The sequence below is a fragment of the Camelina sativa genome, chromosome 15, assembly GCF_030686135.1.
Source record: "Camelina sativa cultivar CO46 ecotype springtype chromosome 15, ASM3068613v1".
In the NCBI taxonomy this organism is placed as follows: Eukaryota; Viridiplantae; Streptophyta; class Magnoliopsida; order Brassicales; family Brassicaceae; genus Camelina; species Camelina sativa.
In genome coordinates this window covers 4972219-4999087 of record NC_141894.1, presented here as the reverse complement: position 1 = coordinate 4999087, position 26869 = coordinate 4972219, and the positions used below count along the sequence as shown (strand labels likewise).

Sequence of the window (26869 nt, the reverse complement as noted above, 5' to 3'; positions counted from 1 at the left end):
AATTACTAATGTTTAATGTGTTCTTTTGATAAGAGTATGGTTCCGACTATTTTGTTAAGACACACATATCCCGAGAAAATGGATCTATAATCTAGCCACGTTGTAGTAGTATTTAAATAGAACAAACGAAGCTTGTCAAATTAAACAAGTGATCACGACTTTCCCTGACACCATTAAATGATCATACAACAATCTCACTTTTCTCACCATATATTTCTATTTCAGATTCATGTAAAAGATCTATGCATTTTCTTGTTTGTTTCACCAAACTTCTTGTACGTGCTTGTATTCGTAATCGTTGCTTTACACAAGATCGCTTGCTTTCCCTTTTCACACTCCGACGACTGTGTTGTACGTACCATAAACAGCAAAGAGCAATCCGCAAATCACGATGAATACATCGACGGATTTGTTCCACACATTTAGTGAAGGACCGAGCAGCGTGAGGTGATAAGAAGCCGGCAACACAAACGATATGAGTGCACACAAAGTACTTCCAACAAGAGATGCACATGTACCAAACCCTGGGACTAAACTCGCGATTGCTGCAAGTCCTACCACCAAAAGTGTCCTCGTCACAAAAATTGCATATTTTGAGACTGAACCTGTTTCGTTGCTGTACCCATGATGATGCTTCCGTTGAAGGCAATCTATCCTCTTCAGTTTCTGCTCTATGATCTCGTTAAGCGGATGTACCATGATCGGAAATGTAAACGTCAATCCCACACATAACCCAATCTGGTCAAACCAAAGAAAACAGAAAAAAAAAAAAAAAAAAAGTGTTTTATCAGCTTACATGATCAACAAACACCAAGATGCCAAAACATACTTTTCAAATGATACACAAGCTTCCACACAAATCTATTCAAAGGGAAAATCATAAGCAAGAACAGAGCAGTAAAACATTGTTAGCCGCATAATTTTATACCTGGACAGCAATGGCAGACCAATTATTAGGGAGGTTAAGCGTGATGATATCCTTTGTTTGATCTCCATAAGCCATATAACCACAAAAACCAAACAACACATAGACAAACGTAATCCCAGCAAGAACTTTAGCTAACAACTTAGGAAAAGCTTCTCTATCCTTCATAGAACTTTCTAAAGCCAAAGTCATTGCAAAACCTTCAAAACAGAACACAGCAACTCCTCCAGCAAAAGGTAAACCACCAATGGTAGACGAAATAGCAATTCTATCACTAAACGAGAAGTCTCCTTCAACCACCATTTCAACATTCTCTTTCACAACGAAACACATCGCTATAATATTGCATATATCAGCAAAAATACTGAAAGGAGAGAGAGCTGATAAAGAAGTGATCCAAGACAATCCAACTTCGATTGGAACCAGAATCAAGATGAAAGAAACCATACTTAACCCATAGGAAGTGAATATAGAAGACAAGTTTCGACCTATGAAGACTAGATACGCTACTGATCCACCACATTGAGCTGTGAAAATGAGGAACTCGGTTAAGTATCGACCTTTTGTTCCCATACATTTGAAACCTAGATCACCATACGTTTTCGATTCTTCTTCTTCTCCTTCTTCAGATTCTAGCTTGTCTCTGCACTGAATCTGCAATCGAAAGATTCCAAATTAGATTACGTTGTTTTGAGATTTAAGGATTTTGGGGAGAGAGAAAAAAAAAAAAAGAAAGGGAGCTAACGAGGAGGAGCATGCAGTAATAGGTGGCGAATCCGACGATGATGACGCCGAGAGATCCGGCGAACCAACCGGCGATACGGAATGCGTAAGGGAGGCCAAGGACGCCTGTACCGACGATGGAGACGATAATGTTTCCGAGCGTTTGAAGAGCAGAGGTTCTGTCGCCGCCGGTTGTTTCAGACGGCGGAGGTTTTATCAGAGGAAGAGTTGGATCACCGTTCGCCGCCGTCAGGTCTTTAATCGCCATCGTCGAGATTCACTCTCGTTTATTTATTTTTATTTTTATTTTTATTTGTTTTGTTGCGAAGATTTTTCTCGATAACATTGGAGGAGACGTAAGAAACATTGCCGCCGCCATTTTTATAGGTGACATTGAGCCCCCGCCCAAAGATTGATTTCTCGATCTGACGTGGCGCCACAGCATCCTTACATCTGGCACGTGCGTACCACGCGCTCCGTCGATGAGATAGATAGATCTGTGCACGATTTGGAAGCCAGAGGTGATATAATAATAAGTAAAAGGAGGATGGAGAGAAATCAAAAAAAATATCCACAGATTTGTCTGTTCTTTTATAAAATTCAATTTTCTGACATCATAATAATTGTAGTTAGATCCAAAAAAAAAAAATAAGGATTATATTTATATATGGGAAAAATTATGCAAAGTTTTTGACGTGTCTGCAACAACTGAAATGATATGTCTGTAATATTAATGTTGATAAGAGTTTGTTTATTATGAATGGGGAACAATATATTGTCAATTATTTTGTAGAGAAGAAGATTGTACATATTGATATTGTTGTCGCATATGAAGCTTTGACTGTTTTGTCTTCTACTTTAAAAAAGAAAACGGGAAATACAGTTGTGTTAAACAACTCTCAAGTTATACTTAGCAACTAATAAATGTCAGAAGTCAGCTATAAATAAATTTGCGTACGCGTTTGTGAAGAACTTAATAGTAGAATCCTTGTACATGGTACAAGATTCTTGTAATTTATTGTATTTTTATAGTTAATGGATCTTGTAAACTAAACTACTATATCACATCATGATATTGCATGTGCAAACGCTCACACTAGAAACAGAACAAGTTATCCTCAATTGTCACAATACAAATAGGCGTGATATAACATTATCACATCAAATTCAGTGACATTGTAGCATTCACCACGTGAAAACACGTCAGTATTTCTACAATTTGTCCCACCTCATTTGTCCTTTTAATAATCATCATATATAGGCTTTGATTTTTGACTCATTGAATAAATTTTAGTTAAGTTTACGTCTTAAGCTTTTTAGTTGGATTTAAACAAAAAAAAAAAAAAAAATGTCCGAATTTATCGGATAACCAGGGTTGAGTGTTTTACCCACCTTTTGTCTAAGCAATGGTATAAGACTATATGTATCCGGTTATGTGTAAACCGTGTGAATTAGAGTCTATACCGGTCAAACCGGATTATACACTTCACTACATAAAGTGAATATAGTCTGTAACAGAATCTTTTGTGATACGAGGAAGACGAAGATGAACCTTACACAATAAACACCTATCTCGTTAAATTGAACTTCAACCAGGTGTTTCGTAACTTTACTTGGCTGACCTTGGAAAGCTTTAGGGAGAAGAATGAACAGGATCAGGGTTCGAATCCCACCATCAACAAGAGGTAAGAGACTAGTTTTACCTTGCTCTGGTCTATGGTCCAAAAAGACTATCACTTACCAAAAGATAATAATTGAACATCAGTCAACGTATCTAATAAGTATTATTGCCCCCACATTAATGGCTACACTTTACTAGATTGTTCTCAGTTAAAAGGAAGCACGGAGACAATGAGGGTGATAGACACAACAAATCGCATGTATAAGCTTTCTTCTTGGCCCAACGGCTAAAGCACCCATCTGCTTAAGCTTCTCCATTGTCAAATTTGCCATCTGAAACTTATTCATCCTCTGTCCTCTCAACATCCTCTCAAACTCTCTCCCCAATCCTATTGATCCAACCCACTGGTTCAATCCGCCTGCTTTCTCAACCTTCTTCTCCAGATTCAGCACTCTCAGCTTCTCATTATCCATAACAACTGAGCTGCACATCACTCTAGGAAACCTTATGGGCTTGTGGCCAGCACGGCTCTTGTGAATCTCCATTCTTCTATCCCGATTCTTACTACAATCTTGAAGTGATCTCCTTGGAGCTGAACCTTTCCTGGTTGTGACATTGCGACCAGTAACTATCTCTGGTTTGTCTACTGAGGTGAAATCAGGACAGGCCTCAGGTTCCACGGTGTGAGCATGAGTAACCACAACCATGTCTCTCAGCTGAGTTTGTGGCTGCGAAGCCGCAGTCTTCTGCGAAGTGCACTGTTCAATTACAGGAAGGGAAGGCACCACTGTTTGGACAAGAGTAGCTTTGCGCGTCTCTGCTCTTATCTCAGCTTGTGATTGAGATGTTGCAGGTTCAGGTACAAGAAGAGAAGGTATCACAGTGTGAACGAGAGTAGCTCTGCGTGTCTCCGTTCTTGACTCAGCTTGTGATTTAGAAGTTGCAGGCTTCTTCTGCAAAGTGCAATGTTCAGGTACAGGAAGAGAAGGCACCACAGTGTGAACGAGAGTAGCTCTTCGTGTCTCCGTTCTTGACTCAGCTTGTGATTTAGAAGTTGCAGGCTTCTTCTGCAAAGTGCAATGTTCAGGTACAGGAAGAGAAGGAAGTATTGTGTGAACAAGAGCAGTTTCGCGTGTATCCACTTGTGATTGGGAAGTTGCAGGCTTCTGCAAAACTAAAGGGTCAGGTAATGGAAGAGAAGACATCACTGTTTGAAGAGGCGTTGTAGTTCTCTTAGTATCCGCAATAACATCTCTTTTCTCAACTTGTAACTGAGAAGTTGTAGGCTTCTGCAACGTGAAATGTTCAGTTACCGGAAGAGGAGTAGTAAGTTCGTGCGTCTCCGCAACACAGTCTCTTAACTCAACTTGTGATTGAGAAGCTTCAGGCTTCTGCAGAGTGAATTGTTCAGGTAGAGGAAGAGAATGTACCAGAGTGTGAACAGGAGGAGTAGTTTCGTGCGTATCTGCAATAACGTCTCTTAACTCAGCTTGTGACACCGAAGTTTCAGGCTTGTCGAAAATACAATGTTCAGGCACCACAGTGTGATCACAATTACTGTCTTGCGCATCCTCGACGCCGTCTCTTAACTCAGCTTCTAACTGAAAAGTTAATGCAGGTTTATCCAAAGTGAAGTCTACAGGTGGAGGAAGAGAAGGCAAGACAATGATGATTCTCTGCTTTTTGACAAAGACCCAACCGTCTTCTTCTTCTTCTCCATCCAAACCAAACTTCAAAGGACCAGTCTTGCCTGGTTCCAACTGTCTCGGCCTTAGCCTTGCCATCATCAGACCTGAGATTATCAAAACAACATTGAGCTAAAAGAGCAAACCAAGTTTCAATCACAGAAGTACACATTTGGTAATACAAATTACAAGGAAGAACGCATAGAGAATTAGAGAAGTATGCTTGGAAAGACACAATCACGATAAGAAGACACCAATTTTGTGTTAAAACCCATTTTCGAAGAATCGAAGCAAAAAGAAGGACAATTTTGTAAAGTATTAAACCAATTTCAGAATTTGGACTCTTCGTATGAATCGGAGTAACACTAGCACAATTTTATGAAAGTGATTTAAGAAATTACAATCGAAACAAAAGACTAACCCAGTAAATTAGCGACGAGGAATAAACAAACCCTAGAATACAAAATCTTTTGTTAGCAGATAGAGAAATTGAGAGACGGGAGAAACATTTCGGAACCCTCCCAACAGAAGAGGGTGCTAAAAGCTTCAAGGGAAAATGTCAACGAGTCTTACCTACCCTCTGCGAGTGAGTGACGATGATGATGACTCTCTCTCCGACCGGAGCTAACTTTTTTTTTCCCGACAAAAGGTATACAGAATCCCAGTATTGACTACCTTGTCCTTTAACTATTGAGAAATTGGAGAAATATTGAAATGTTTTTTTGACATTTTTTAACATAAAATAGTAAAATACACACAAAAGAACAAAAAAATATTAAAGGCTAATTTAAAAAGCCTTTTTCGTAATAGTTCAAAATGGTTTTGTATTATCAAGGTTGAAGTAAATTAAGAATTTTATCTTAAAATTTACATTATATAAGACTATATTTGCTTTAAAATAGATTAAAAACAATTTTAAACAATATTTACTTTGAAACAGATATAAAATATGTTAATAAATCTTCTTATGCTTTTTAACTTATTAATGCAAATCATTTATTGTGATATAACTTGTAAACTTAGGATAATGAGATTCTAATTATCAACAATATGAGCATAATAAAAAAAAATATAATTTATTCAAATAAATAAAGTTGATTTGAAACTACACAAATCCTTTTTTGTACATAATAAGTCCAATTTTTTTAAAAAACCCCAAATTCATGACTGGTCTAATACATAATTTTACACTTGCAAGCAGAGTTCAAGAAAATGCTAGACGGCATGTGGACGGTGACCCAACGCTAAAATAACGTTAACTTTGAAGCAGATATAAAATATGTTAATAAATCTTATGCTTAATTTATTAATGCAAATTATTTATTGTGATCTAGCTTGTAAGCATAGAATAACGAGACTCTAATTATTAACAATATGAGCATAATCACAAAAATATATTATAAATTATTCAAATAAATAAAGTCAATTTGAAACTATACAAAACTTTTTTTGTACATAATAAATCCAATCAAAGCAAAACTTCAGTACACCCCAAATTCGTGATTGGTCTAATAAATTCTACACTTGCAAATTGCAACAAATCAACCATAATGTTCAAAAAAAAAAATTTATAAAAATTAAAATTGTGAATACAAAATAAACTCGCTCGAACAAAGAAAGCTAACCAAACGAATTTTTACTGGGTTGTATTGGGCCTTGAAAAACATTCACCTCGTGAAAAAAGTATCCAGTAAGTATATATATTAAGGAGATCATGCCGCCATGTATATTTTTCGTAGGTTTTTATTATGACTAATTCTCAAAGTCAAATCAAATCTGAACCGTTGATACTAAAGCCAAACCCATCCTGAACGTTGGTTCATTCAGAGCATCGTCTCCCTCGTTTAAACCAAAAATAGTCTCTCTGACAACCAGAGAGAGTCTCTGAGACAGAGAAGACACTCCATCAAACGCCTTCTTCCCCTTCTATTATAGCAAATAAAATCCAAATAACAAATTTGATATTACGAATATTCCTTTTTTTATTTTTTTTTTCCTTTTTCGTTTAAGCGATTAAAAAAAGCAAAACGGAGAAGGAGAAGCGCGCAGAGATATTGATTTTGGTTATCTCCTCCTCCCTTTGTGAATTTGTTTGTTTCGTGGAAAGGGAGCCAAAATTCTCAATCTAAGCTTCTCGATTTTTTCCTTCTCCGATTTCTGAGTCGCCAAGGGGTATGGTTTATCTCCGATGTTTTTTTTCCTTTTTCTTCCGATTGTGATTTTACAATTCCGAGAATTGAGTTTTTTTGGTTGTTGTTGTTGTGGTTTCTCTGCAGAATTGGCTTCAGCTTGATGTTCATCGATTTAGGGCTTTAGTGCGATTTTAGTTTTTGTGGTTGGTTTGTTTGTTGGAACAATCTCTGGGAATTGGAGAATTCGAGAATGGAGTCTCCTCCGATAAAATGTTGTGATTGTGATTGCGATTGTTCATCACAAGGTGGTTCATGGATTCGATCTATAAAGAGAATAAACGACGAATTAGTCAAGGATCAACGTTTCTCTGTACCAGAGCTAGACGACCTTGACATGTTCTCTAATCCCAGAGTCCATATCGAGAACGAATGTGAATTACTACGCGAGACCGTTACCAACCAACAGCAGACGATTCAGCATTTGTACGATGAGCTCGAGAAAGAGCGTAACGCTTCATCTTCAGCTGCAGATGGAGCTATGGGCATGATTCAGAAGCTGACGACTGAGAAAGCTGCTCTACAGCTGGAATGTACACAGCTTGAGCGTACCGTTAACGGCAGAGTGAATTACGAAAACGCTGAGATTGCTGCATTAGAAGATGTGGTCTATCAAAGGGATCAGATTATTCAGTCTCTTAAATTTGAGATTCAGGCTTATAAGCATAGGTTGATGAGTTACGGACTCACCGAGGCAGAAGCTGATGGTGACAAGAGCTTGCTTACTCGTTACCCGAGCAGCGTGATCGACGTTAGTTCTGAGTTTGACTTCCCTACTTATGACTATCCTCCTTTGAAGTGCAATATAAATGAGAACCAAGAAGATCCTCTGGAGGCTGATATCTATGTTGCAGATGATGAAAACTACCCACCTGTTGATTCTCCTCATGGCCGAGAACATTTGAAGACTTTGGATCGTAGACTAAGTCAGATGGAGACAAATCCTAGCTTTATTCCGTTGAATGGTGATTTCTCGGGAGGTAGAGGGAGGGATGTTTCGGAGAAGGTAATGGTTGGTGAGAGTCCTAGGCATCAAAGACATTTTAGGAGGATGTCTACCACTGGTTCAAGTTCACATTTGGGAGCATCTAAAGAACTAAGACATGATGTTTTTGTTGATTCCCCAAGGTATGAAAGCTACAGCTCTAAGAGAGTGGAAAATGCAGAGAATAATAATAATACTAAAGATGACTCGTCAGAGATAGGGGATGACATGAGTGATAGAGTTTATACCATTGATTCTGTCCATCACAGCAGTGTGTCTTATAGTGGCGGTGTAACTGAACAGAAGCTTGAGGATGGCACTTGTGATAGCAATGTGGTTTTCCCGAGAGAACAGACAGATCTTGGTGATCCTGATATAACGAAACTATACATGAGGCTTCAAGCACTGGAGGCTGACAGGGAATCAATGAAACAGGCACTTGTCTCTATGAGGACTGAAAAAGCTCAAATGGTACTGCTGAAAGAAATTGCTCAGCATTTGTCAAAGGAAGTTGTCCCTCAACGGAGATTGCCTCTACGTAAAGCATCTATTGCTGGGCCTTTCACGCCAGTCTTTAAGGTTGTTGTCATGTTTCTATATGATCACAAAAAATTCTGACTGGAAGCTACTTCTTCTAAAACTGTGTCTTGTTTTCTACTGTTCTCATTCTCTAACTTGATCTTTTGATTATGCAGTGGGTCACATCTTTTGTTTCCTGGAAAAGAAAGGCTCGTCGAAGCAAGTAAGTAACCTGTAACAAACTTTGGAAGATTTTATCACAAAGAGGAGGTGGTTGATTAAATCAAACCGTTGCTCGCTTGCATTATAATCTAGTCTTTTAATATTCCAAAAGCAGGGACACTGTTTCACTTGATAGTTAGAAATCACTGTTGAATTTTAGGGAGCTGCCTCTGAAACTTACGCTCGTCTCTAACCTCTATTCCGATGCAAACATGCAGATACATGTATGGAATGTCAGGAAACAACGTGGGCTTGCAAATGCTTCTAGAAAAAATCCCTCGGTCACAAAAATGGCGATGTCTTCTTAGGAGCACGCAAGTGTGAAACAGATTCATCCCTTTCAAACAAACAAAATCACTCTCATGACTCTAGAATTCGAAGCACATAATGTCTAATACTGATGGATTGGATTGCGAGGTAACATTTGTATGCCTTTCTTCAACTTGGAATTGGATTCTCTCATTCTTTCTTCATTGTGCTGTTTTCCCCGAATACTTCAACAGTTGTATAATAGAATTGGGTTGAAGAATGATATACCTCAGAGGCCATACAATCTTTGTATGGTTTCTAACTTGAATTGTTTCATTCATGGGTTTCTTTTTTCCAATATTTTATAGATCGATTCATCACAGTAAGTTCTTTAATTCTTTTTGTGTTTTGTGACCATCATAAGTCAATTACCACGTTTTTTTTCTTTGTATGTATTTCTCCGTTTTAATACCCAAAACTCTCTTTTAAATAAGGGTACAACAGAAAGTGATCTTAATTTAAAAACTACGAACCAGAACGACACCGAAATACAAATCAAAGCACAATAATACTTGGTTACAGGTGAGCCTCCTTACCCCCACGTGACTCCTCACTGACTCAATTCTATCTCCCAGGTTTCCTTAAGTTGTCCTCTTCTTTTATTCTCCCATATGTATATGGCATTGGAAGGTCTATCACATACTACACTTAAAAAGAACACTCACATTCCAAATAACCAAAAAGAACACAAAAGTTGAAGCCTTGCGACACATCCATCAAACAGTAACAGCAATAATACTGATGAATTCATCAAATGCATGTGCTGTAAGGGTAAGCACATGATCAAACCACTCAACTTTCCCCAAAATTTCACAAGTTGCGCTGCGCCTTTCAAGCACAATCTCCGCACACCAAATCTTCTTCTGTTGGGTGTAATAATAGACCGTCTCCCACATAACAGCTAGCTTTCCACCAAAATTAGCCAATCTAAAAACAGAATCACGAGGAAACTTGGGTAGTCCAACCAAACCCTGCAAAACTCTCCACCTTGCTGCCTCGGTGTCATACCATCTGAATGATTCCGGAGAAGCCGAGTAGACAACATTATCTATCTGGCAATAAGAATTAGAAACCATGCCATAATGCATTGATTGATTAGAGTATATGTCCCATTTAGCTTCCTTGACATCGTAAGCAGCCATCGTTTTACCAGCCACCACATGTACCTTTCCGTCAATAGATGCGCTGTGGCGGTCAAACATACCGACTGGACGGCAGGGGAAGGGCTGAGGATCCCAAGCTTGTGTTTTTGGGTCGAAAAGCGAGAACGAGTTCTTCAACTTCCAAATATTAATATTGGGATCGTCATCAGCGCATAATCCTGTGGCATAAATCTTTCCATCGATGACGCCAACAGAGACAGTATACAGCTCCATCGGCAAGCTTGGAGCCGTGCGCCACGTGTGAGACTGGCAATCCAGAATAAATACGCTAGAGAAGGAGGCTTTCCTGTATTGGATTTCGCGGGTTGCGGCGACGCCAATGTCGTAGATTTCAGAACCAACCGCCACCATACTCGCAAACTCCGCGCAAGGAGAATTGGGGATTGGGACTGAAGCCAAAGCATACCCACTTGTTGTTGTTGATGACTTCTTCTTCTCCTCATTGTTGGTTAGGGTTTGATGATGATCAGGTTTCCTGCAGAGGGTAAACCAACAAAAACCAGCAGAGCACTTGAAGCACGCATAGAGACAACTCTCGGTGGTTCCCAAGAGTGACCTGACCTTGTATAGCTCCGGTGAAGCTACGAGAGATCGAAAGCTTTTGGAGACGAGGGATAAAATCGGATAGTACAATCTTGAGACGCGTGCGACGATGCTCAATGCCAAATCATCGGGAAGTGAAGGGATTATGGCCCATTGCGGCGTTGACGGCTTCGTCGTAATCGTAGGCGGCGTTGTCTTCTTCTTCCTCTTCGTTTCCGGGGATGACATTGACGAACTAACGGTTAGGACGAGTTCACCATTGATCAACCTCGATCTCCTCTCCATTTAACTTTTAGGGTTTTGGGTTCCCGCGGAACGCTCAAACTAGAAGAAGACAACACATTTGTTGGGCTTTATGGGCCCATTACGAAATTGTAATACTTTTGTTATTGGGTTCCTTTGTTCTCTAGAGTAGGTTTTGAGGGTTTTTTTTTACACATGTTTTGAACCATATTATTATTTAGGTTTAGCAACAAATTAAGAAGCTAATATGCTTAACGCAAAACCCAATACATTTAGATGCATGAGCAAATATATGTCACAGAGAAACTCTCTTACAAGCACAATTTAAAGAACTCTTCATATTTTTAATGTATGCAAATTAGAATACATATATTATAAAATGTTCATCTGCTTCTTCATATGAATATATTGATGATTTGAGACAACCGAAAGAAGATTGTCAATGAATGTGTAAAAGAAAATGGTCCAAGAAACCGTTCCCAAAAAGAAATGCTTCCAAGAACACTACCAAAAACAGAGTTAATTTAATACTTAATAAATAAAATTAATTAAAAGACACTCTTGATGAGCTTATGTGATGGGTAAGGTCTAAGTATATTCATTAAATTATAAATATGTTTTTATGCTAACTCTATTGATATATAGTATTTGACAACCTAATTGAATTGTATAGTATAATAAATATATGAAGTGGATTAAGAAAATATATGACCAAGTCAGAGAACCAATATCCTCGGGCGGCTATCTATGTTGACGGTGATAAGAACCAAGATCCTCTAGAGTATTTATGAAAATAGAGTATTTCTAAATTTTTTTGGTTGAGAATAGAGTATTTTTGAAAATGAGTTTTTTTAACAAGAATTAACTAGATTAAAAAAATTAGATTTTTTAGATTTTAGAATGAGAAAACAAACATGGAAACAAAAAAGATTCAAATCAAAAATGACCACAAAATAATAGATTATCACCACTTTCAATATAATTTCTAATTTTAGTTTGTAAATCTAAAATAGAAGAAGACATATTTGAAAGAAGAGAAATTAACAAAGATTGAATGAAAATAAAGAGAAACTGGTTCAAGAGATGGTGGAGAAGATTCAGAAGAGACTACCAAAATATGTAGAAGTTTTAGGTGATTATTGCTTTAAAAAAAAAAAAAAAAGGTTTTAGTATTTAATAAAAGAACTAGATTCGGACCCGCACATACGTGCGGGATTATATTTAAAATACAAAATTTAAATAATTTATATTAAAATGTCAAATGATGTTTTGTGTATTTTATAAACTAATCCAAATATTTTTAACAATTTGATTAAAGTGTTAAATTGGATTTGGATTCAGATTTAGTTTGAGTTATTTTACGTATATAATCAAGACATATCTATTTTGGAATGGGAAACCCGTCCCGCCCTGGGAAATCCGCCCCGACCTGTCTCGTCGCGTAACTATAGAAGTATATGAACTTAGTAAAATGAATTATTTCAAAAACAAATCAGTTGAAATTTAGAAACTTCAAATATATTTAAAATTGTTTCTAAAACAATTATAACGCCATGAACCTTATGACCTATTGCTTTATTGATTAAACGAATACCAACTTTCATAGTGTAGGACCTGTAGGTTTCTGTTTTCAACAATTTGTATGAAACTCAATTACTAACGGGTTTGAACAAATAACGGATTTGTAAAAACACTTACTACTTTTAGACATTGACTTTGTTTTTGCCTTAACTAACAAAACCCAATCTTAATTGGGCCTTGACTTGCTTCTGGCCCATCTGACCTCTTCCTTTCTTCGTTGACACAAAAACCACGCTTTGTTCTTCTCTTCGTCTTCCTCCTCTTCGCTGATTCTTCTTCTTTCAATGATTTCTTCTGCAATTATTCTTACTAACTCTCTTCTTCTCATGCTTGATTCTCTTGACACATGATTGATCAAAGATGAGATTTCAACAGTTCCTACTCCGAGCAACCCTTTTTCCGGCACCTCGTATGCGGCCTAGATCTGGTGCTTCTGAAGATAAGTCTCAGGCTAGCACTATTGTACGTGCTCAAGGTACTGCTTGTAATCCGAGCATACACAACCCTTGTTCGATTTTTATTTGTTATTGATCCTTCAATTTCATCTCTATTTCCCATGCATTACTTTCTTCAATTCAAAGATTCAAGTTTTAGCCTTTTTGTTTTCTACAAATTTGGAAAATTTCTATAAATTTTTTTAATTCATGGGTTTATTGTAGTTTTGCTGAATTAGATTTGTGGGTTTTGTTGTTTCACTTTTGGTGGGTTTCAGCGACCTTAGCAATTGAAAAAGAAACACAGACAAAGCTAAATTGTAGCTGAAACTCAGTATATGAATTCATATAAGTAAAAGAATTTCATAGTTAATAAGTTTGTAAATAGATTTATATGTTGCTATTGGCCCGTCAAATTACTTTACGTCCTTGATTGATATTGAATAAAATTTGTATGCTCTTTATGTAATGGCTACATGATGGTTGTTTCTATTTTCCACGCCATTGTTTCACCTTGTGCATTCAAAACATCATAGGAAAGAATTTTGAGTTTTTTTTGCGTTCAGTTCAACTATATTTTAATCTAGTAAGTGCATTTGAAACATGAAAGTATACTATAGGATATGGTAAAACCAATGAACCATCTAATTGTATGTTTACATTGGTTAAACTCAGAAACTTGAGTTTTCAAACAATTTTTCTTGTTCACTGTAATTATACATATAATAATAATACTTTTACGGTTTGATTCATTTTACAGCCGGTCTGTTATACTGAAGTAAAAGATGGAAAAATCCGAAACAGGAGAGCACCCATCATCTCAACAGGTTAGTTACTATTACTATAATCGAATATTATTAGACTCATGTGGTTCATATTAGCTATATAGGCATAAGTAGGATGAAAAACTGATGGTGAAACTTAATTGAAAAACAAAGAAAAAGAGTAGGAAAATTATTCATCTGTTTATTTATGACATTGCATTACAAAATAAAACTCAACAAAGAAACCAAAGAATAGTCTTAGAAATGAAATTTAACGCAAGAAATCAAGTAAAATAACCAAACTTCACCATCAAAACCTAAAACCAGATCACTTCTTCTCAACCTAACTCCCATCAGCGTTTTTGTTTCGCCCTTGTTTTTTGTCATCATCACATCATCTTTAGATGTGGAAGTGCTTGACACATAAGTCTCTTGTAAATAAGTCAAGGCGAGTGAAACCTGATATTAGGCAAAATTCAATTGTTTAGCTTATAGACAATGACCAGATCATCAGAGAATATAAGATAGTATTAGAACCTGATCACGAGAGAAAATGGTAGTTGGTTTCACCATTTCAGCTGAATCATCAATGACTTCTTCTGCTAGAAGGCCATCCTTTAAAAGTACCTTGGAAACCATGTAGGAGTTCTTACCATCCCACAAATTTTCTTTTTCAACACACACCAAGAAAAGATAGGTCTTTGCAATCAAATTATTGTAAATTTTTGATTAGGAATATAAGATCTGATTAGGAACTTATTTCGATTATTTAAAAAGATAAAGCTTTAAATATATTAGTACCTCATTAAGTGATTCGGCCTTGGTCTTTGTGATCATCACATCATCTTTCTCATCACTCTCATCCTGATTGATTTTATCATTAAGTTGCTTATTCTCCATTGTCCAGGAACAATAACTCTCTGAAACTTGATGAGTTGTTGTTTTAACAGTGGCATGAATCAGGGTTCCCTGCAAAGTACATATAAAGAAACATATAAACTAATAACTAATGAAAAACGAATATGATAAATAAAACAAACTACTAATATAAGCTTACTGAAGCATCGTACCAAATGATTTCTATGGTTTATTTGGAGTAAGTGGTGTACTGCTTCCAAGTATGAATGATTTTAACTTGAATTCTCCATTAAAATCTGTTATTGCAGGAAGCTCAACCATTTTCGATTGAAGCCGTAAACAAAGTGAAGAAAGTACAAAGGTATTATATAATTCAGCCTTCATGAATAGCATGTATTTATAGCATTTCATGATTAAGTAGGTAATTAAATCTTTACCATATATATTTTTTGATTTGAATCAGTTAAGGATAATATTTTCTTAGATTTCCTAATCGTTCGCAATGAATTGAGGAACAATACGTTTTGGTATGATATTAAAAATATTTTCAAATGATTGATATCTTTTTTATTTGCGAAATCAATTATTGGTATATTTCGTATGATAATTTTTGGATGTTTTTTTTTTTGCTAAATAATTTTTGGATGTTCAAGTAGGATTTAATATTGATCGGTTTATTTTTTATTGTTAAGATTTTAATTAGTAGAAATTTTAAACGATGAAATTGTTAACTTTATTAGTTTCCTAAATTACAGGATCGATCAATATTTTTGTAATTAATTATGGGAGATGATTGAGTCCGATTAAATATTCGAGATTTTAACTGAATAATTTATTTTGAATTCGAATTTAAATATGGATAGTTTTTATATTGACTCGTTTGTTAGGTAGGATTTCTGAGTAATGCTCCGTAATAATAGCTATGGTATTGATTACGGGTAATGATCTTTGTATTTATTTCCTTAAAATGTTGATATTTATATTATCTTAATTATTATTTTTGCTTACAGGTTTCTAAGAAGTCATTGTTTGGAAACTCTCTTATCTATCCACGATCCGAATAAGTTTAGCCCGGATCATGTAAGATCCGCGAGTTTTTACTCATTAGGATTACCAGTTTGCCCTCGATTTAGTTTTTTCTTTGTTCTTCCTTTTTTCCAACGTGGGGGCATTGTATGGCATACTTGTTTTTTTGTTTTTTTTTGTATTCCTAAGTGTGCTCCCCAATTAATAGTATAGATATGTTTAAAAACGAAGATAGACATCTACCCAACTACACTACCGCCAACTTCTTGAAACAACGGCACTCAATTTAATATATACCAGATGCTTGTTGGGCTTCTGATCCGGGCTGGCCCTGAAGAAGGTTATGAATACCAAGAATGTGCGATAATGTCACTAACAAAGATGTGAAAAATCTTTTTTGGGTTTTTGCAAATACATGAATTCACAATCCAACTTTTGCAAATACATGAATTCACAATCCAACTTTTGATTCTCAATAAATCAGAACACCGACTATGAATTTAATCAGAGTAGCTTCGAGTGTAAACAACACCGAAAACGAACTGATGTAAATAAACTAAACAAATACAAATCTAAGCTCAATAATACTTCGTTACAGGTGAGCCTCCTTACTCCACATGACTCCTCACTAACTCCCAGGTTTCATTAATTTGTCCTCTTCTTTTATTCTCCCATATGTATATGGCATTGGAAGGTCTATCACATCACATACACTTACAAAGAACACTCACATTCCAAATAACCAAAAAGAACACAAAAGTTGAAGCCTTGCGACACATCCATCCATCAAACGGTAGAAGCAATAACACTGATGAATTCATCAAATGGACCGGATGTAGTAAGGGTAAGCACATGATCAAACCACTCAACTTTCCCCCAAATTTCACAAGTTGCGCTGCTGCGCCTTTCAAGCGCAATCTCCGCACACCAAATCTTCTTCTGTTTGGTGTAATAATATACCGTCTCCCACATAACAGCTAGCTTTCCACCAAGATTAGCCAATCTAAAAACAGAATCACGATGAAACGTGGGTAGTCCAACCAAACCCTGCAAAACTCTCCACATTCCTGCTTCGGTGTCATACCATCTGAATGATTCCGGAGAAGCCGAGTAGACAACATTATCTATCTGGCAATAAGAATTAGGAATCATGCCATAATACATTGATCGATTAGAGAGTACGTCCCATTTAGCTTCCTTGACATCGTAAACAGCCATCGTTTTATGAGCCACCACATGTAACTTTCCGTCAATAGATGCACTGTGGCGGCAAAACATACCAACTGTCTCACGGCAGGGGAAGGGCTGAGGATCCAAAGCTTGTGTTTTTGGGTCGAAAAGCGAGAGTGAATTCTTCACCTTCAAATTATTATTGGGATCGTCATCATGGCATAATCCTGTGACATAAATCTTTCCATCGATGACGCCAACGGAGACACGATGCAGCTCCACGGGCAAGCTTGGAGCGGTGCGCCACGTGTGAAACTGGCAATCCAGAACAAATACGCTAGAGGAGGAGGCTTTCGCGGGTTGTTCTGCGCCAATGTTGTAGATTTCAGAACCAACCGCCACCATACTCGCAAATTCAGAATAAGGGGTATTGGGGATTGGGATTGAAGCCAAAGCATACCCACTTGTTGTTGCTGTTGATGTCTTCTTCTCCTCGTCATTGTTGGTTAGGGTTTGATGATGATCAGGTTTCCTGCAGAGGGTGAACCAACGAAAACCAGACAAGAACTTGAAGCACGCATAGAGACAACTCTCGGTGGTGCCCAGGAGTGACCTGACCTTGTAAAGCTCCGGTGAAGCTACGAGAGATCGAAAGCTCTTGGAGACGAGGGATAAAATCGGATAGTACAATCTTGAGACGCGTGCGACGATGCTCAATATCAAATCATCGGGAAGTGAAGGGATTAGGGCCGATTGGGGCGTTGACGGCTTCGTCCTCTTCTTCTTCTTCGTCGTAAGCGCAGGCGGCGTTGTCTTCTTCTTCCTCTTACTCTTCATTTCCTTTTCCTCTCCATTTGAGAACATATTCAGTGGGAATTAACTTCCTATTTGGGTTCCCGCGGCGGGTGCTGTGTCGCTTACTCTCTTAAGTACACGAAGATAACACCTTTGTTGGGCTTTATGGGCCGTTACGAAATTCCATGACTTTTTATTGGGTTCATGTGTATAAGGAAATAGTCCAAAGAAATAGTTCCCAAAAAGAACGCTGCCAAGAACACAACCAAAAACAAAATTAATTTAATACTTAATAAATAAAATTAATTAAAGACACTCTTGATGAGTTTGTGTTGATGAGGAAGAAGGTCTAAGTGTATTCATTAAGTTACAAACATGTTTTATTGCTAATTGTATAGTACAATTAATATATGGAGTGGAATAGTGGATTAAGAAATCTATGATGGAGTGGTATTTTGGTTAGTAAAGGTAAAAATCTTATTATATCTCAGAGAATTTTAATTTTTTTGTTTGTTTCATATTAAGAGTCAACAAATATATAGGAATAGTGACAAAAAGGGAGTTTTAAAAAATACCAAATTAGAAAGAACAAAATAAATAGTAATAGTGATTGTTTTCTTGCCTAGTAGAAAACGTTTTTAACTATTTTTATATATATGTTTTTGTTAAACTCAAATTTTATTAATTAATAATAACAAATTTTATAGATTATTTCTTTTATATACATACGTTTGGATATTGGACCAAACTTGCCTAATACCATATAGCAATTTGATTTTTTTTAAAATATTTTTTTTCGAGAAATTCTTTAACATATAGAAGGAGAGGAAGACTAAGTAAAAAATATTACATTTTTATTCATCGGATCACTTGAAAAAGAGAATCATCAGTTTTGAAACTTCAAAACTGTGAGGAATCTCATATTTACGCCAAATTACGCAAGATTAGGCATAAAAGGATTAAAGGATGATGTAATTGCTCTAATGAGCAAGAGAGTAGTTGATATTGTTGCTTGTTGGGGAGAAAAGGTCACTATTAAGTTTTATGAAAAAAAGTAATTCTATTTCAATCATTTGAAAATAATGTTGACCTATACCTAAATGCGTTCCCCTAAATGCGTCCAACATGGCAGATCCTCTCCTAATTAAGGTTTTTTTTGTGATTATTTTTGCTCACCTCTAATAAGATTGTGTCTTACATGTATTTTGATTTCGATTTTCATCTAGTTAGGGTGATGGTTGAAAAAAATGATGCCAAATGGGAACTTTGTGTGACTAAAAGTGATAGTCACATGTTGATTATGTGACCAACCAAGTCTGTGACTATATAGAGAAGGTTATGAATACAAAGAACGTGCACTATAATGTCACTAACTTTGGGTTTTTGCAAATGCATGAATTCACAATCCAACTTTTGATTTTTCAACAAAAAAAACACTGATTATGAATCAGAGTAACTTCCAGTCTCAAGTAAAACTATAAGAACATCATAGATCAGAACATTCATAGCATTAGAGTACACATTCTTTGAAGAAACATTAAAAAAAAAAAAAAAAAAGTCAGTTACGTGCATGATTTCATTGACAATTAAAACATACACGTCTCATGTGTTTAATAATGAATATTCTTTGTCAAAAAACATATGTTAGTGGAAATTCAAAGCGTTGACAAATCAACAAACCGTTAGTCTCTGCTCAAGTAAACGGAGCCGCCACCTCTTACCTCCACCACATGTTTTTCTTCTCCTTCTTCTTTACTAATAAAAAATATTCTCTAGTCTACATATATATCATTACAAACTCATACGTTTTCTCGTCAAATGGATCATGAAGAGGAGGAAGAGGTCGAGATCCCTAATTACTTTATCTGCCCAATCTCACTTGAGATCATGAAAGATCCTGTCACGACCGTTTCTGGCATCACTTACGACCGTCAATGCATCGTTAAATGGCTCGAAAAGGTGCCCTCCTCTTGTCCCGTCACGAAACAACCTCTTCCTTTAGACTCCGATCTTACTCCTAACCACATGCTTCGCCGTCTCATCCAGCAGTGGTGCGTCGAGAACGAGACTCGTGGCGTCGTTAGAATCTCTACACCTCGAGCTCCTCCTGGCAAACCTAATGTTGTCCAGGAGATCAAGAATCTTAAAAAGTTCGGCCAAGAAGGTAGGAACCCGGTTATTTCGAATTACGTGGTTATTTGGATTAATTTTGGTTCGGTTTAGAGCTACAAATTTATAGTATTTTCGCTTTTGGATTAATAAATGTCAAAGTAATAACTATTTCTAAGAAATTAAATAGTAGTATTTTTTTTTGACGTAAACTTAGATAGAGTGGTCCAAAAGAAAACTCAATTAGTTAGGTTCGGTTAGAATAGATCAAATTTAAGTTCAGCTCGGTTAGTTTTTTTCTACTGATCAGTATAAGGTTAACAATTTTGGTTTGGTTTTTTGAATCGTATAGCCTTCGAAAGAGAAGATACGTTGCACAAGCTTGAAGTTTTGGCTATGGAAGGAAATAACAGGAGACTGATGTGTGAAGCTGGCGTACATAAGTCTTTGATCTTGTTCGTAGTCAAGTGCACTAGCGAAGAAGATGAAGAAGGACGACGTCATATCAAAGGGCTAGATGAGTCTCTTCGTCTTCTTCACTTGATCGGTGTTCCATCAAACGACGCAAAAACAATCTTGATGGAAGACGATCGAATCATGGAAGCGTTGACTTGGGTTTTACACCAAGAAGACTTCTTCAATAAGGCGTACACGATCTTGCTCTTGAGGAATCTAACTGAATACACTTCCTCTCATATTGTGGAGAGATTGAATCCCGAGGTTTTCATAGGGATCATAGGGTTTCTCAAGGATGTAGTAAATAGTCTTAACCGGACGAGCCCTAGCGTGAGAGATGCGGTGCAATCTTCAAGGCCTAGCTTGGGAAAAACGGAACCATCGAAACTTGATCATACTTTGGTCATCAAACAAGCTGTGACCTCCGCGCTGATGATTCTTTTAGAAACTTCTTCGTGGAGTCGAAACCGATCGATCCTTGTGGATCTAGGTGCAATTTATGAACTCATAGAACTCGAAATAAGCTACTCGGGCGAGAAGAGAATCACAGAACTTATGTTAGGAGTTTTGTCTCGTTTATGTTGTAGCGCGAACGGTAGAGCCGAGATTCTTGCTCATAGGAGTGGAATCGCGGTTGTGACAAAGCGGCTACTGAGGGTTTCACCTGCCGCAGACGATAGAGCTCTCTCTATCCTAAGCACTGTCTCAAAATTCTCGCCAGAAAACATGGTTGTGGAAGAGTTGGTAAATGTTGGGGCAGTGGAGAAGCTCTGTAACGTTCTAAGACTGGATTGTGGTCTGAACTTGAAGGAGAAAGCTAGAGAGATACTTAAAGATCATTTTGATGAGTGGAAGAAGTTTCCATGTATTGATATGAATCTACTTACTAAGCTTCTAAGCTCCTCACCCAAAGATCAACTCAACGAGTTCCAGTCACGAGTTGGTGTTTAACTTTCCTCTTGTGTACTCGGATCAAGAATATTTATAATCTGCCGGGCACAGCACATACTTTAGCTACATAATTAAATTAAAATACTCACCATAGAGATTTCGGTGTATTCAAGTGTACGCATTCAATAAATCCTCCATCGACCTATTATATCAAAATAATGATGCATAAAGTTAAGCGATACAGTCATTCATCCTTTGTCAAGATCTGATTAAGCAAATGTAATTCTTTAAGTGTAACCAAAACCACTCTAAAACTTCTGTTTCACAGATTGTATAGACAGACATAACCAACAAGTAATTCTAATTGAAATACACACACCCAATAATAGCCTTCTTAACTCCAAAACCAAAATTCAACAAAATCGAAATTAGAGGAGAATCCCACAAGTTTGGCATAAGAGACAGAGCTTATCGCCTTCGCATTCCACGGCCACGACCTCCACCGCGTCCTCTTCCCATTGCACCTGCAGCATCTCCCTGTGCGCTCTCCGACTGCAATGTACAACAATTATCAAAACAATATATACACATTATCACAACATACAAAAGAAAATGAGAGCATGTGTTATATACTTTAGGGTTCTTCACAGTTTCGTCCACACTTAGAATGAGGCAAGCCGCTTCAGTCGCAGCATTTATTGCGTTGATCTGCCAGAACAACGGGAATCAAACAATCAATAAACTTTTCAATAAAAGATAGCCACACAAGATATAAACATATTCATCACTGGCACAATAGTCTGAAGAACGACAAGAGAGTGAAATTTAAGAGAATCTTGAAATACCTTCACAACTGCTGGTTCCCAGACGAAGTTAGCAAAAGAATCTGCTATTCCACCAGTATTAATGTCCACTCCATAAGAAGCTCCTTCACCTGTTATAACACAGATATCATGAATGACATTAAGCAGCTGCCCATCAAAAGATTAATATATCAAGCTTGTGACAGTGAGAGAAGGCTCACCGCTTTGCATGGCGTGTTTTTGTCTAAGTTTATTTAAGACATCAGTTGCATCAAATCCAGCATTGTCACATAACTGTCGTGGAATAACCTGCAGTACCACCACAACCAGTGTGAATTTAGATTTTTGTGTATCATATGTTAACCAACAAATTTCAGATCCCGGGGGTCAAAGATCCTTATAAGTTGTTTACTAAACTCCTATTATACACAACAAGCGAACAGAATACGTCTTCTCTGTAATGCTTAATAAACAGAACACTTCGAAAACTCTTTTTCTTTATATGCCCATATAAGACAAATTTGTGAGTTTTTCAGAATTTAATAGGCACAAAAGAAAAACATCCAATCCAACCAGGAAGTGTACCTCCAGAGCCTTTGCATAGGAGTTGATGAATAGCTGTGACTTCCCAGCAATTGTTCTAGAATGCTGCCTCAGGTACTTGCTTATCTCCATCTACAACCAGGAGGAAGGATTCAACCCTACATGCAAAACATAAATACTGAACCAAAGTGAATGGAGGACACTTACATCTATAGCTCCACCTCCAGGAACAACAGTTGAGTTCTTTACAGCTCTTCTCACAATCATAATCGCATCATGTAAACTCCGCTCAGCTTCTTCGATGAACTGCGATTAATGTTTCAAAGGAATTCATATTTATGCTGATTAGTTTATATTCATGAAGCTTCCAATATCTGATGTATACCTGATCAGCTCCACCACGGAGGACAATAGTTGCTGTGCGGCCTGAAGGGCAACCACTGAATATGTTAAACCTCTCCCCACCAACTTGTTTTTCCTCAAAAATCTCACAAGTTCCAAGAACCTGCATAGATTAAAAACAGCCTTTGATTCAGATGAATGAAATCAACAAGTCACTGAAAGCTAGTAAGCTTATCCAATAGCAAGCAAAGAAAATCATTTTTCACGGGCCTCATCTATTATGTTGTTAACACTTGTCTGAACTGTTCCTCCAGCTGCAGCAGCCACACGGTTAAGATCTTCTTCTGCCACCCGACCAGCACAGAATATATCACGATCCGCAAAATACTGCAACAAAAAGCCAAGTAAAACACAGTCAAGCACTCTTGAGTGATACGAAAATGAAACATCAAATTGCAAGGTACCGCAGTGAACAATATCGATTGACAAGAGCAAACGAACATACAATTGCAACTTTGAAGTGTTGCTCATGCTTAATAGTCTTATACTGAGAATTGCAAGAGTATTAACCTACCAATGTAATCATGCTTATAAGTTGCCAAATGATTTAACAAGAAATACAGAGAGACGTCAGTATTCAGACTGAATATGGAAGCACATCCACCAGTAGATGAGAAGAATAGAAAAAAAGATATCAACAAACCTGAGTAGCTAGATCACCAATAGCCAGTCGAGAAAGAACAACTTTTGCTCCACTCTCAACACATTTGTCTAGCTTGTCATAAATGATATTCCATTCTGCATCAACTATTGACTGGTACTGTGATGGATCTGACAGCCTGTGAACAATGGGTGGAGCCAAGTCAAATAAGGCTAAAAGATTCTTCATTGTAGGGAAAAAAATAAACATAAAGAGCCAGAATGCCGACCTAATTTCAGCGTTTTCTTTCTCAGATTTCAACTCCAATTCAATGTTAAGCAAGAGAATTTTGGGGCTAAGAAATTTCTTTGGCTGTTGCTCAAAACCCGCATATGAGAATGTCTTTTTGAAAGCTACACCATCAACGAGGAAAGAGTCTCTCATATTGCCACCAGGAACCTGCAGAGAAAATCATGACATTAGCTTAGATGCATAATTAACCTGGCTTTACAGTATAGGCACAAATGGGAAAGTCTATAACTTGACTTGGATCATATGGACCCTGTAGCACTAAGCCAATTCACACTGCCCCAAATTTAACTGGACCTAGTAGAAATGAAATGCAATGGATAGAGGCAGAATGCAGCAGATATGCCATTTTTGGTACAAGATTGCAACTAGAAAACACGAAAATGCCATTCTATTTGATTGCAAATAGCCATGTAGAAATCCCTTGATAGATAGAATTGAAGTCGCAAGATAAACAGAACATAGCACAAAAACATTCATTGACATAATATGCAAAGCCAGTTTAAAACATTCCCGGAAATCCAAAGAATGAAAGAAACACAACAGATTTGAAGTATAAAAAACAAAAATGAGTTTACCTTCTTGATCCCAATCAGATTTAACCTATCGTCGTTCCCAATAGCCATTACAGCATCAACAACCATTGTAGCAAAAAACTCCTTTTCACCACCAATAAGCTTAGATGAAAGAGTAGTAGCAGCGCATTTAGCCAACAAACCTTTCTTTTCCTCTACACTCTTCCCCTCAATGCTAACAGCGAGTGCTTTAACCTTCTCAATTGCCTACATCAATAAAGAGTAGTGATTTTAAGGTGTTAAAAAGATCCAACAATTAAAAAAAAAACTTGTAACTGTACTAACGAAAAAGAAAAATACAAACCAAAGTGCAAGCAGTGCGGTAACTCCTAATTAAATTCTGAGCGTGAACACCATCCTCAATAAATGGCTTAGCCTCCTTCAAAAACTCTGCTGCAAGAAGAACAACAGTAGTTGTCCCATCACCCACCTATAACCAACCAAACAACAGAACATTCAGAGTTCATAAACTAAATCACGCATTCTAAGATCTGAATACTGGATCGGACTTCATATATCCAAGATTTGGATCAGTAATTAGGTCAAAATCAGAATGGGACACACAAAATCCAATTGGGAAAGTTTTTTGAAAAAACGAGATTGGGAAAAAAAATCGAAATCAAACAAGACCTCAGAGTCTTGGGATTTGGCGATATCGACGAGGATCTTAGCAGCAGGATGAACAATATCGAGGAGCTTCATGATAGTAGCACCATCGTTGGAAATGGTGACGGATCCTTTATCGTCGTGAATGAGTTTGTCCATACCTCGTGGCCCGAGCGTGGTTCGAACCACATCTCCAACCGCCGTACAAGCGTTGATGTTGCTCAGTAGCTGTGCTTTTCCCTGAGAAGTGTCCGTACCTTCCTTCAACAGTATGATCTGCGGTTGCTGTGCTCACGAATCCAAACCACAAAGTAGCGGCGCGTCAGTCAGTGACTTAGACATATATGTATGTAAAGCAGAGAGAGAGAGAGAGTAGATGCGACTTACCATCATCGACGCCATTGTCGATGCGTGAAGAGAGCTTTGTAGATTTGAAGAGAGTGAGAGAAATGGAGCAGAGAGAGAGAGAGAGAGAGAGAAGGAGTTAGGGTTTAGGTCTTGTGTTATAAAAGGAGCAACTAGATCGAACGATGATTTTTAAACCGGACCGGCCGGTTGAACCGATAATTTCACTCAAAACGCAGCGTTTATGGCCCCGACAAACAAACCCCTCTTAAAATAGTTGGAAAAATTAAAAAAAAGCTAGTCAGAAATTTCTCCTCAACTTAGTAGACCCTTCGATATTTTTTTTGTCTTTAAAAAACTCTGTTTTTAAAAACGATCCTGAAGATTCAGAGATCGTGATGGGGAGAAAAGTGTTTTCTGTTGTTTATTTATTGAATGATACGATTACAAGGTTTAAGTAGACTACTAAAAGAAAAATTTTAGAGGAGTATCGATGTGGCTCTTGATACCATGTAAACTGTGTATCTTGTTATATTTATTATTCAGAAGAGGTTACAGCTTGATATATATATACATGAGTCGAGATAGAGCTAACTATGGAAGGTAATATACAAGTAAATGATATATTGCAGAAGTAATGGTATGATACTGTCATATCCTTGACATGATACGGGCGTATCCTTAACACAAAGATCTAAAACAATACATCTACAATTGAACAAACTCCGAATTGCTTGTGGAACGACTTCTAACTTCTTGTTACCTCATTATCCGTTTAATACATCCCCGTTATCGTACGTTTTATCAAAATTCCTGAGTGTTTTGCCGAATCATATAAATTGTCCCTTTACTTGGGCTCAAAGTACAAACGGAATTGTAATTAGACTAACTCATTCACAAAACAAAGGGTGAGAGATTGAGAGTGACCGATTCATCACATGCTAAAATAAAGGAGAAGTAGTTTGTGGCCGGAGAAAGCTTCCTCTTAAGGATGGTACGGTGTACCATCAAATATTAACTTCATTTTAATTATATACAAAAACCAGGTTTGATCGTAGTCTACCGGATTGTAATCTTCTTAAACGCTGTTATTCTCCGCGTCCAACAACACTGATCACTTCACCTTTTCTCTCGGTAGGTCGCTGTTAGAAACATTATAACAGCGACGTTTTCTCTTACCTATTAGTGATACAAGACTCTGAGATATTGTTTGACGATATGAGAGACTGTTCTCACAACTAGTTACTTTAGTTCGCATTTCTATCCATTATGAGATTATACATAAATTGTTGCTGGCGTAGATTCGTTGTGAGATTGTTATGCTTATGCATGTGTGTAAGAAAGAAAGAGAATGATTGACATAACGACTACAGACCATTAACACTTGGAATCAAAATCAAACAATTGACTTCTTCTTTATTACATTTTGAATATATTTTTTATCCTAACACAAGTCACCTATCTAATAAGATTAAGCCATATCATAAATCTTTTA

At 37.1% G+C, this 26869-nt stretch overlaps 5 protein-coding genes, 1 long non-coding RNA gene and 2 pseudogenes across 12 annotated transcripts; 3 read left to right on the top strand and 5 right to left on the bottom strand.

The window, feature by feature from the left end:
• Positions 1 to 68: 68 nt before the first annotated feature.
• LOC104748143 (amino acid transporter ANT1) lies at positions 69 to 2297 on the bottom strand. Its single transcript, XM_087489672.1, has 3 exons — positions 1671 to 2297; positions 929 to 1579; positions 69 to 738 (listed from the first exon to the last, which is right to left on the bottom strand). Exons 1-3 carry the CDS (start codon positions 1914 to 1916, stop codon positions 331 to 333), a joined length of 1305 nt encoding a protein of 434 aa, XP_087345798.1. The 5' UTR covers positions 1917 to 2297; the 3' UTR covers positions 69 to 330.
• Positions 2298 to 3365: 1068 nt separating this feature from the next.
• Positions 3366 to 5706, bottom strand: LOC104745397 (uncharacterized). Of its 4 annotated transcripts, none has more exons than XM_010466615.2 (2): positions 5528 to 5706; positions 3366 to 5061 (listed from the first exon to the last, which is right to left on the bottom strand). In XM_010466615.2, exons 1-2 carry the CDS (start codon positions 5691 to 5693, stop codon positions 3479 to 3481), a joined length of 1749 nt encoding a protein of 582 aa, XP_010464917.2. In that variant the 5' UTR covers positions 5694 to 5706; the 3' UTR covers positions 3366 to 3478. The 4 variants fall into 4 exon arrangements, with proteins under 4 accessions (XP_010464917.2, XP_010464919.2, XP_010464918.2 ...); XM_010466617.3 differs by having other exon boundaries at positions 5532 to 5665; XM_010466616.3 differs by having other exon boundaries at positions 5407 to 5609.
• A 976-nt stretch (positions 5707 to 6682) lies between these two features.
• On the top strand, positions 6683 to 9498 carry LOC104745396 (myosin-binding protein 7-like). Its single transcript, XM_010466614.3, has 4 exons — positions 6683 to 7126; positions 7231 to 8707; positions 8824 to 8870; positions 9088 to 9498. The coding sequence occupies exons 2-4, from the start codon at positions 7337 to 7339 to the stop codon at positions 9191 to 9193; spliced, it is 1524 nt and encodes a 507-aa protein (XP_010464916.1). The 5' UTR covers positions 6683 to 7126; positions 7231 to 7336; the 3' UTR covers positions 9194 to 9498.
• A 91-nt stretch (positions 9499 to 9589) lies between these two features.
• LOC104748142 (F-box/kelch-repeat protein At5g51250 pseudogene) lies at positions 9590 to 11329 on the bottom strand (annotated as a pseudogene). Its single transcript, XR_015582803.1, has one exon. The product of XR_015582803.1 is annotated as an F-box/kelch-repeat protein At5g51250 pseudogene (transcript).
• Positions 11330 to 12946: 1617 nt separating this feature from the next.
• LOC104772005 (uncharacterized) lies at positions 12947 to 16111 on the top strand. The gene is made up of 4 exons (XR_015582995.1): positions 12947 to 13183; positions 13903 to 13969; positions 15073 to 15125; positions 15775 to 16111. It is a non-coding gene; the product is annotated as an uncharacterized LOC104772005 (long non-coding RNA).
• A 125-nt stretch (positions 16112 to 16236) lies between these two features.
• On the bottom strand, positions 16237 to 17854 carry LOC104748141 (F-box/kelch-repeat protein At5g51250 pseudogene; annotated as a pseudogene). Its single transcript, XR_015582774.1, has one exon. The product of XR_015582774.1 is annotated as an F-box/kelch-repeat protein At5g51250 pseudogene (transcript).
• Positions 17855 to 19417: 1563 nt separating this feature from the next.
• LOC104745395 (E3 ubiquitin-protein ligase PUB24) lies at positions 19418 to 21427 on the top strand. Of its 2 annotated transcripts, XM_087489670.1 has the most exons (3): positions 19527 to 19714; positions 19805 to 19919; positions 20217 to 21427. In XM_087489670.1, the coding sequence occupies exons 1-3, from the start codon at positions 19574 to 19576 to the stop codon at positions 21269 to 21271; spliced, it is 1311 nt and encodes a 436-aa protein (XP_087345796.1). In that variant the 5' UTR covers positions 19527 to 19573; the 3' UTR covers positions 21272 to 21427. The 2 variants fall into 2 exon arrangements, with proteins under 2 accessions (XP_010464915.2, XP_087345796.1); XM_010466613.2 differs by having other exon boundaries at positions 19418 to 19919.
• A 53-nt stretch (positions 21428 to 21480) lies between these two features.
• LOC104745373 (T-complex protein 1 subunit eta) lies at positions 21481 to 25531 on the bottom strand. The gene is made up of 14 exons (XM_010466583.2): positions 25417 to 25531; positions 25054 to 25314; positions 24728 to 24853; positions 24427 to 24630; positions 23829 to 23998; positions 23603 to 23738; positions 23170 to 23286; positions 22943 to 23062; positions 22765 to 22863; positions 22600 to 22689; positions 22236 to 22323; positions 22057 to 22145; positions 21845 to 21919; positions 21481 to 21763 (listed from the first exon to the last, which is right to left on the bottom strand). The coding sequence occupies exons 1-14, from the start codon at positions 25429 to 25431 to the stop codon at positions 21680 to 21682; spliced, it is 1674 nt and encodes a 557-aa protein (XP_010464885.1). The 5' UTR covers positions 25432 to 25531; the 3' UTR covers positions 21481 to 21679.
• Positions 25532 to 26869: the final 1338 nt, after the last annotated feature.

What these genes read in the sequence shown, in the direction of transcription:
- LOC104748143 (XM_087489672.1), bottom strand. Translation starts at nt 1,916, where the DNA reads ATGGCGATTAAAGACCTGACGGCGGCGAACGGTGATCCAACTCTTCCT. An exon ending in ATTACTGCATGCTCCTCCTC is followed by an intron (nt 1,580 to 1,670) that starts GTTAGCTCCCTT and finishes TTTCGATTGCAG; the next exon opens with ATTCAGTGCAGAGACAAGCT. An exon ending in GGTCTGCCATTGCTGTCCAG is followed by an intron (nt 739 to 928) that starts GTATAAAATTAT and finishes TGGTTTGACCAG; the next exon opens with ATTGGGTTATGTGTGGGATT.
- LOC104745397 (XM_010466615.2), bottom strand. Translation starts at nt 5,693, where the DNA reads ATGTTAAAAAATGTCAAAAAAACATTTCAATATTTCTCCAATTTCTCA. An exon ending in CACTCACTCGCAGAGGGTAG is followed by an intron (nt 5,062 to 5,527) that starts GTAAGACTCGTT and finishes TGATAATCTCAG; the next exon opens with GTCTGATGATGGCAAGGCTA.
- LOC104745396 (XM_010466614.3), top strand. Translation starts at nt 7,337, where the DNA reads ATGGAGTCTCCTCCGATAAAATGTTGTGATTGTGATTGCGATTGTTCA. An exon ending in CTTTCACGCCAGTCTTTAAG is followed by an intron (nt 8,708 to 8,823) that starts GTTGTTGTCATG and finishes TTGATTATGCAG; the next exon opens with TGGGTCACATCTTTTGTTTC. An exon ending in AGAAAGGCTCGTCGAAGCAA is followed by an intron (nt 8,871 to 9,087) that starts GTAAGTAACCTG and finishes GCAAACATGCAG; the next exon opens with ATACATGTATGGAATGTCAG.
- LOC104745395 (XM_010466613.2), top strand. Translation starts at nt 19,574, where the DNA reads ATGGATCATGAAGAGGAGGAAGAGGTCGAGATCCCTAATTACTTTATC. An exon ending in TAAAAAGTTCGGCCAAGAAG is followed by an intron (nt 19,920 to 20,216) that starts GTAGGAACCCGG and finishes TGAATCGTATAG; the next exon opens with CCTTCGAAAGAGAAGATACG.
- LOC104745373 (XM_010466583.2), bottom strand. An exon ending in ACCGCACTGCTTGCACTTTG is followed by an intron (nt 24,631 to 24,727) that starts GTTTGTATTTTT and finishes TTATTGATGTAG; the next exon opens with GCAATTGAGAAGGTTAAAGC. An exon ending in CCTATGCAAAGGCTCTGGAG is followed by an intron (nt 22,324 to 22,599) that starts GTACACTTCCTG and finishes GTGGTACTGCAG; the next exon opens with GTTATTCCACGACAGTTATG.